The 9,599-nt window shown below is 41.3% G+C and overlaps 1 protein-coding gene across 2 annotated transcripts; it reads right to left on the minus strand.

Annotated features, from left to right (window-relative positions):
* Positions 1-504: 504 nt before the first annotated feature.
* LOC121312049 (TATA-binding protein-associated factor 2N-like) lies at positions 505-8,185 on the minus strand. Of its 2 annotated transcripts, XM_041244087.1 has the most exons (5): positions 8,052-8,185; positions 2,643-2,677; positions 1,945-1,977; positions 1,309-1,418; positions 505-672 (listed from the first exon to the last, which is right to left on the minus strand). In XM_041244087.1, exons 1-5 carry the CDS (start codon positions 8,159-8,161, stop codon positions 520-522), a joined length of 441 nt encoding a protein of 146 aa, XP_041100021.1. In that variant the 5' UTR covers positions 8,162-8,185; the 3' UTR covers positions 505-519. The 2 variants fall into 2 exon arrangements, with proteins under 2 accessions (XP_041100021.1, XP_041100022.1); XM_041244088.1 differs by lacking the exon at positions 505-672 and having other exon boundaries at positions 1,306-1,418.
* Positions 8,186-9,599: the final 1,414 nt, after the last annotated feature.

Here is a 9,599-nt window from a genome sequence, read left to right on the forward strand (position 1 = left end):
TAACCATTGACAGACTGCGTGCGGCAAGAGAAAATCACTCCAGCAACAACACAGGCTGGCTGCGCAACTGCGGTGGATCTAATTAGTTTTTTTTTTTTTAATGTAATATATTGATAAAGAAACTCAGAGGGGCCGCAACCAAACCTCAAATGGGCCGAGCCTGATTCTGAGCACCTGGTAACGTTTCGTTCATTGTTCTCTTCATTGATGTTCTAACTCTTCTACCTTTACCTCTGCCCCCCCACTTCACTTGTCTTACCTCCTCGCTGCATAAATTCAGGCGATCATTTTGGGCACAAGGAAACCTTGATGGTCTGCCATGGAACCTCTGCTTTCCTACTACGAGAACAGAACGAATTGCAGCACACCATTAACAGCAGCAACACATTCGCAACTAAACCAACTACAAATCAGAAAAGGGGATTCATTTGAGGCGTTAAGAAAATATGTTCACTGTTCCACTTAAGACTAGCACATCTATTTAGGAGGCATAATAGATTGTTTCCACATGAAAGCAACTTAATGTTGGGAAGCAAACTTACCATCAAACCAATCAATAGCTGCTTTTGCAGATGGTGGATCATCAAAAGACACAGTGGCTTCTCCCTTAAGCCTCCCGGTTGCTTTGTCAGTATACAAGTTGATCATAGGCAGGCCTGTTTTTTTGTTGATCTATGTTGTGAAAAATAAGATGAAAAGCATTGTTATTTGCCATTCATTGAAATCAGCGATGGGAGACATTAGCTCTCAGTCTAATGGAAGACACTGGTCCAACCACGTGGTTAATTAATTTACTTTTAGCTGGTAATAAAACAACTGGTGATAGAAGTCTCCAAGACTCAAGGCTGTCTACACCCCTGATTTCAATGCACCCCCTTACATTTGCACTTATATGATTAAGAAATTTCCATATCAGAGGATTACTGCAGTTTTCAAAAGTACAACTTTGAACAAAATCAAAAGTACCCCATAGTATGTTGTAGACTTGAACACAATCCTCTTTTTCTTGCGCTAAGGCAGAGTTTGTAGTCTACTGTTTCCTGCTATGTGAAGTATGGAGAGGAATCTAGTGTTATGAACCGCTACCAAGGTGACAAGTGTGCGTAATCCACATGCACATAAAACAACAAAGTCATTACACGAATGAAAGTGTGTGGAATGCATTGGGGTGCGTTTTGCACCGGTGTGTGGATATATCGTAAATTACGGTATAGAACGTTACAACACACACTGCCTCCAAGCCATGACAGTGCCAGGCAGGGATCACCCTACAAGGTACTCTTTGCTGGATAGGGATGTTTCACAAACCTTAATGATGCCGATCTGTTTGAAATATTGGGCCACCTCTTCAGGGTTTACGTTGTCCCCCAGTCCCTGGACAAAGATGGTGTTGTTGTCAGAGTTGTCCTGCTCACCACCTACAGATATACAATATACAAAAAGCCACGTTAGTCCCAAAGAACAAATATAGGACAGTTCATTCACCAAGTAAATTTTATAGTATAGTTTTAAAGACCACATGTCTTAAGGTCAACTAAACCAGCAACTTGAAGCCAACTGATTCTCCAATTAGAAATAGTGGAGAATGCATACAAGTAACTTGCTCTCATCATAAGCTATAACTGTTATAACTATTATACAATTATGAACTGGTACAGCTGTATTACAAAAAATCACACATTTATATAGTTAAGGAACTAATTATGTTTGACAATCATGTAACAAAAAGGGACATACAAAAAATAGTTATTTGCCAGTTCATGTGAAAATTGTCCACAATGCAGCGCATCTGTCCACTAATGAATATAAAAGGTGCAAAAAGACTGTCTTTATGCATGTGTCCACAAAAAGCAAAATGTCCACATTAAGTTGAGCGCACCGTATATAGTAAAAATATTTCAGTTTCAACACCATCCATCCCTGTAAAAAGGACTCTGACCTCACCTGAATCAGACCGATGTGCAAGATCTCTTGAGCCTGCAGAAGAGCAAATTGAAGAAACACCAATTGGCATGTATACTCCCATTTACATGTTCACAAATGCACAGAATTCCACCCCATATCCTCTGTTCTCAAACCTTATTTACGCTCCCTCCAAGAACGGGACCTCTGACATCTAGTTAAAAGAAAATATATTAAAAAGACTCGTTTCTGCCCCCACATGTGTGAATTTCTTCCATAGCTGTTTCGCTTTGGCAAAGCCCAAACCTTTATAATGATGGTGTTGTAGCTGTGTCAATGATAGTCTAGGAACCGGCAAAGATTTGTTTGGTCCCCATTTTTCTCTCCACCTTCGAGCGCTACACAGGTTATATTTTTCCACCACTCATGTCTGAAGCACAATGTCTTAAAATATTGTTGTATTCTCATGATAATAGCCATACAATGTTTTTTCACCCTTTACTTTTCCCACGATTTCTACCCATAAAATACGTTTCCCTAACTATAACAAAAAAAACACCCCAAGACGCCTATTAAACACATCCACATTATAAAAAAGAAATACCAACAGCCCCCAGTCGTTAACAGCTGAAGTGCATTCTTCAGCGGCGACGTCAATCACACAAGAATTGCTTGGTGGCTTTAGAGCTTTTGGGTTATACAGAATTTCCACTGAAACAGTTGTGATGCTCGACACTTACCACCGAAATTTTTGAAGCCACCACGGTCACCCCCTCTGCAGAGGAAAAATTGAAGAAATGATGCCTTCCTTTAGGTCACATTTTTGAGCTCAGGGCTCTGTACTTCTACTCTGAATATGTACTTCTTGTACGTTCTTGAAAACTAAAAACACCTCTTTATCAAGGAAAAACTTTTATTCAGGTCCAAGTAGCAAACGTTTGGTCGTTGGTTATTTCTGAACCATTTGTAAAGGGCAGACTCATGTATTTATTTAAATCTTTGCAGGCGTTTGCGGTGTGTTCAAGTTGCAGACTTCTCTGCATCATAAAACACATCTTTACTTTTGCAGAAGCGAAGGAAACTGGACTACTGTGCAAAAGCATTATGCAATGCTAATACTTAAAGCCCAGTGAAGCCATGACCATTCCTCCGAACCCCAATTCGCTTAGGTGGAAAATCTGTCGCACACTCGTCTTCTGTCTGGCAATTGTGCTTACTGACCAACATGTAAAATAACTTGCCTTATCTGTTAACACAACGTACTTATGTCATATACTAGCTACTGTGCATATTTTTAAAAGTGCACTGCCGCCTTCAACAGCTGAGTATTGGAGACGTTTAATTTCATTTTCACTCTGAAAACCTTGTAGCACCCAAAACATGGAGACCCAAGTTAAGAACAGAAGAGGCATCTGAACTGCCTAACAAACAAACAGGTACAGCTCATTTGGCCACCTACACATCTATTTAAAAATGTCTGGGGATTACGGCATGCTTGCATGTCAACTCTTTTGTACAAGATATTGTTATGGATTCAATTTCCCCTTTAATGCTAGAGTGTATTAGACTCCTACGGTATTTCCTGTGGTATATTAGTTTACTTTTGCGAACCAGATTGGCTACAAGTATGCAGACACAGAATCCTCAGGGGAGAAACCACAGCACATACTGACCCAAAGCCAACCAAAGGCATTTGGCCTCAGTTTCCGGCTTTGATAACCTGGAGATGTTAAGCTAGCAATAATCATATCAGTTACTACGAGGAACCCAATGAGATATGTTCTAAAGCCACTGCTGGTCGCTCATCCGTGTGTCCTTTGTGGCCAAAGTAGAACCAGCTTGAGGGTCAATTGCAATTCCCTTTATACAGTCCATGATGGGCACTAATGCATGATTAATCTGAGTTGATTAGCTTAAAACGGAAAAACCACGTTATAACGCTACCTGTTCTGTGTCTTCTAGGTTTCTTCTTATAGACAGTAACTTATGGGGGGGTTTGTTTCTGATTGAAAACCAATCAAAAGAACCAGGTATTTCCACACCGGTTTTTGAAACTTACATTGACTTCTAATTTCCAAGTTCATATTAATGATGTGTCCAGGTGTGTCAACAGCACATGGGCGCTCGCAGGTTACCCTTCTAATAAACCAAGTAGTGAATTTGGATGTAAATACGGACAATTAAGGATATTTAAAATGTCTATACACCACGTTTTGATTGATCGAAACCTTTGTTCGAACCATAATCTGTTAATGTCTTTTGCGGTTTGAATTTAATATTCGATATGTCAACCAGTCTACTTACACTCCTTATCTTCCATCTTGCTAATCCTGTGTCCACGTGATTAGTTTTCTGCACATGCAAACCACGTTGGTTATAAATCAAAAAAGCCTCAGTGAATGTTGGGAAGTAGAAATTGTTATTGACAAGAAAAAATCAAACAAATGAAGACATGTATACCTGCATACAACTCTGCCTTAGCTCTGCTCACAATCCACTCATCACTCCCCTTGTGGTAATGAAACACACAAAGTTCCCATTGAATGCCTCTGTACCCCGGCCAGGGCTAGGATAGGTGTATTAGCATTGTCATTTGCAACATCATTCATGAGTCAGCCACCAGAACAATATCAATGCCTACTGATTGATATTAAAAATCAGGGTTGTATTAGCTACCCTGACTACTACAAGTGTATTTTATGGTTGACTTGTTTACTGATGCGCTAAATCGCCGAGATTTATACTAAATGTACGTAGGAAAACTTGGCAAAGCCACAAAATTCATTTTTTATGCCACTGTTAACACTCAGCTTCCATGCATAACCTAAACGCTAGTATGGGAAGGCCTACTACTGAATTCAATGGCGGCCCCATTCTAGCTATTTCTACGCCAGCATTCTGCTTCTTTCATTAAAAAAAAGATACGACGGACTGTTCGCATCAGAGTGGAACAGCGTCTGTTTAAATACCCCCCATCTCCCGACCACACGTGTGGCACGTGCTAGACGTGGCATTTCACTGCCCCTCAGTGCATCTCTGCAAGAGGTTACATTCTACCTGTCCACATTTATAATTAACAGGTGTGACAGAGCTCTGATCTCCACTTTATGTAAAGATCACCCATGGCGTGATTTTATTAATTTGTGGAGTATGTCATCGACTGACGTTTACAGAAGTGCAATTTGGATAAATAAATGTCTCTACACATTTCCTCACGGACTAGTGTACAGTCCCTTTCTTAAAACTGTTCCGCCCATGTTTGCGTAGACATCCAGCTACAAATCCCAGTTTGTTTATGTTATCCAACGGATGAGATTTACTCCTTTTAGTCTGCATTCTGGGCTGTCACTTAGAAAGCACTAATATCAATGGATATCTTATCTTTGAACATATCGCAGGGATCCGTTCAATTAATCGTAGCAACCAGGCTTCAAATAATGTGTTGCTTCCGCACAATGCTGTCTCTCCTTCACTTGTCGTCTACCAATCGCGTGCCTCGCAGTCCACTCGAAACTTGAATTACAGAATGCAATTTCTGCATCGCTGCATACGGCTGTCTGCCACATTCGCTTTTCTTATGCGAAAAAAAATCAACGAAACTAACATGGAAACGTAAGAGTTGCCTGGGTGCTTTCAGTCAGACACGGTAGGGGAAAGTGAAGTTACTCAGCGCCGGGTATATGAGATACTAGGAGTGGTGTAGCCCTCAAAAAAGCGGCTGTTCCAAATATGTCGCCTCACTGGGTCGTCCCTTGCCAGCCACATGGCACACATTTCCCTGGACTTGGTTTGATCTATGATTGTACCAATAAAAGATAATTAGTCCCCACATACCAGGATATTTTGACTCTTCCTTACACGAATGCACGATCAAGCAGGATTTTTAAACACAGAACAGGACATGGACTTTGAATAGATTTCTGTATAACCAGGATTATGCCCGTGTTAAGTCATGTCATACTCGTTTGGTTTGTGATAGCGGTCACCACACACTTACCCTCGTTTTCTTCCCAATATTCTCCAGAAGGTGTCTTCTACTCGACTGCCTGCATGCTGAAAGTTGTGGTCGCAGAAGACGCTGTTTTGCCTCTATTGTTAAAATAAAGCCGATACTTGACAGTACACCGCTTCCATAATACTGTATCACTCTGCCCTATTACGTAAAATTTTTTAAACGTACTTCAGCAATCAAATTGATGCTAGAAAGTGACCCAATTTTTTTAAGTAGCAGAGACCCCTAGATTAGAGCCTTCAAGGGTTATAAAAGACCAATTCAACGCGACTGGTCAGCATGGCGAGTCCACTCACGGCTTCCAACCTTCCGAATGCGCAGCCACTTGCAGCAAGCCGGGCGTGCCAATCTAAATACTATAGGGTTTGTAGCTCGATTTCAGGTACATTTTGCACCAGAGTGCCCTTTGCAAGCTTACAGCATGCAATGCCCTGCATTACATCCAACACATTCATGCCGTATTGATGTAGGCTGTTCCGGCATACAGCGGGGGAAAATAAAAAAAATTTAAAATGCGGAGCAGATCCTTTACAAGGCACATGGATGATTTACTGGCTGTAATAACACCAAACAGAAAGTACAGAGAGAAAAAAAAGTAGATAAAAGCTTAAGTCTGCACATAGAAAAAAAATTCATCATCCGTCAGGTTCCTGCTCGATAGTAGTGCTGACTTCCGTGTTCTTTCAGTGTTTTTGTACATAATACATAAATCACACAAATATAAAAATATCTTACGGAGATTACCGTGAATATGCTCAATTGCGGTTTATCTTCCGTCTCTCTTTTTTACCACAACGAAACAATCATGGTGTGTTTAATAGTTGACCCACTAAACATAATAGATGAATTATATCCCCTTAAGTGTATTCCTTTTGAATTGATCTGGTTTGCCTTAATTTATCCGTGATTTTCTCAGGCCGTTTCCCATGCACGAATCAAAAGTCTCTACTTTACGATTTAATCCCTACGAGTTAAACAAGACCTTCTTAAATATTTTTAATGCAGCGTTTGCACGGAACTCAGGCGTGTTGCTCATTGACATCAGAATGCCACCATGATGGCGTAACAATCTGCGACAGTATTGCTGGTGATTTGCAGATTTTCGCTTCATAAAAGTTGGCGTCTTCTATCGCCCAATAGTGTATACTACAGCAACCTTCGAATGTAGTTTAACGCTTACAATTGCGGCTAGCGAACTTAGTGTAAAAGAATGAACTCATAAAACAGTTCCCATGCTTACATGCTGAACTGAGCGTGGCAATGCGGCCTGTTTATTTTTTGTTTGATTGGGTTAGCAAGTTAGTTGTTGTCCTCGTCGTCACCCATCTATGCAGTCTCTGGCGACTAATTTTTTTGTTTGTGTCACATCACCCTATCAGAATATGAATTACGTACTGCCCCTTCCATTAGCCGTGGTGTGTGTGTTTGTATGTCTTTGACAATGATTTTTTATGCTTGTGGTTTAAGTCCCACCATGGCTCGCCACATTGCAAGATCTGTCATATTTGTAGTTTTTCGTTCCTACTTGGGCGGTATCTTCATGAATGCGGACTTACACATTGTTCCAAAATTCTATCGTGTATATTCAAGTTTTAAACAGTTCGCTTAAGTGGTAGAACGTGCAGCGACAAGCCAATTGTAGTTCTTTTCATACATGAGTTCACACGACTTCTTATTTAAACGTACCTGTTCATATGTTCAGATAAATAGCAATCTTATATTATCTAGGTGATGCAAAAAACGTAGCCACTCGTGTAGTGTTGCTGGTTGCAAAATATTTCATATACCATAAATAAAAAATAGGCCATTTTGGCTTTGCCCTTTTTTGCCAATTAAGGGCCCTGCTATAACAAATTTCCCCATAATCTCAGAAACTCCCTTCCCTACACATTAGTGAAACTGTAAGCCAGCAGTGCTGCGGTTAATTGAAAAATCTCCCATCCTTAACATGTGACACTATGTCCCAAATGCACTGGATGACGTATTAAATAATGGTTTAATTCCAGCAGCCGATGGAAATATGAGACTTGATTAATGTTGCCATGCACTGTGATGATTGGCAGCATTTACTTTTTGTAGTGTATAAACTGAAAATATGTATCAAGTACCTGTAATGGTGAAATGTTTTACAACTTACCCCATACCAGAAGGTGGGCTTCTGCTGTCCCGGTCAAATCCACCTCGCACTCTACCTCTGTAACCTTCCGACCTGCCAGAGCTCCCTTCATCTCCCCCATACCTACTCATACTCCCTCGACTGTTCTCTTCACCTAGGAATACAACGCACAATTGCCGGCCTTTTCTTAACATGTTCTTCATTTCGCAGATTTTAAGCACAATCTGGCAAAAATCAGGATTAGCATGCTGTTTTCCGTTGGGCCGCAACACTGCAAACTGCTATCAGTATCCCCACCCCTAGCCTTAATTCCAGGCAAAAAATTGCATCTAAACCAGCCGTAGTCTGCCACAGTGACAAAGATTGGCGGTCCATTAAAGTTTAAGAGGCAGAACCAGCAAAGTGTACTTTGTTGTACAGTTTACTTGCAGCCCAAAATTACCAGCTTAAGGGGCGCCATGTTTAAACAGGATCTTGGTAAAAAAAAAACAGATAATCAGACGGCAACACACCAGTCAGGCTGCTTGACACACTCCCTGCACGGAGAAAGACACCTGGTCTAATTCTGTCTGGATTCCAGACCCCAATTAGGGATGCTCGTGGTGTTTCCCCCTAACGTTCACACTTAGGCCGATGGTCCCACGCGCCACTAATAAGGCCTAGCTGTATCGTGGTGCCCTCCCTCGTCTGAAGCAGCTCCATAAGTGTCCGTTTTTTCTCTTTTGGTCGTCCTGGTTTTGGTCACAACAATGAATTAACCCCCTTGATGGGCGACGCTGGCCATACGCCGTTGTCCTGGTTAGGCGGTTGACTATAGGCTGACCTGCTGCCCATCACAGCCGACTGGGACTTTGCTCTAGTTTTTTTGTTCCTTAAAGAACAAAAAACAAAACAACATTATCGAAAGTACAGACCTTTGCTATTAGAAGCCATTGCCACGCAGATTGTTGTCTTCAGCTCCTAACCAGGGCTGGATGCCTACATTAGATTTGGCTTTCCAGAAAATTTATGAGCACAAGTGACATCGAGTCGGCTGTGGTTTGAGAGACCGAAACTAATCCAGAAAGGAGAAAAATTCCTGGCGGATATGAGCATTTCAGGATGTATTTCTTTTGATACTGGTAATATGTAGCAGTATTTGGTATTCAGGCCGAAACAGCCCACTAAGGAGAGCAATACTTTTTACCGAACATAATAGAATACCCATAACCACAAGCTTTCACACAACCTCAGTGATAAAGGTTCTCACACTCCTCAGGTGGATCCTTAAGAGGCAACCCACGACGAGGTGATGTGTTTAGTTAAGTCCCCCAATCAATTCAGGTATCACATCTCATTTTCTTGTCTCATCTCTCGAACATTCTTGAGAACCCCCCCCACGAATACTGTGTCCGGGAAATCCCTCAGAACCAACACTTCGCTGCCATTGTGCAAAACTGCGTTTGTGGGAGCAGTCCATGTGTCTTTAGCCAGACAACTTTATTACCACACACACCCATTGAAAATTGCTTAGTTGCATGCTTATCTGACTGTGACACCCTCTTCCTTTCCAATGTAACAATTGTGCTT

Source organism: Polyodon spathula, unplaced genomic scaffold (assembly GCF_017654505.1).
Source record: "Polyodon spathula isolate WHYD16114869_AA unplaced genomic scaffold, ASM1765450v1 scaffolds_3493, whole genome shotgun sequence".
NCBI lineage: Eukaryota > Metazoa > Chordata > Actinopteri > Acipenseriformes > Polyodontidae > Polyodon > Polyodon spathula.

What these genes read in the sequence shown, in the direction of transcription:
- LOC121312049 (XM_041244087.1), bottom strand. Translation starts at nt 8,161, where the DNA reads ATGAGTAGGTATGGGGGAGATGAAGGGAGCTCTGGCAGGTCGGAAGGT. An exon ending in TGGCTTCAAAAATTTCGGTG is followed by an intron (nt 1,978 to 2,642) that starts GTAAGTGTCGAG and finishes GCTCTTCTGCAG; the next exon opens with GCTCAAGAGATCTTGCACAT. An exon ending in AACAGATCGGCATCATTAAG is followed by an intron (nt 673 to 1,308) that starts GTTTGTGAAACA and finishes TTCACAACATAG; the next exon opens with ATCAACAAAAAAACAGGCCT.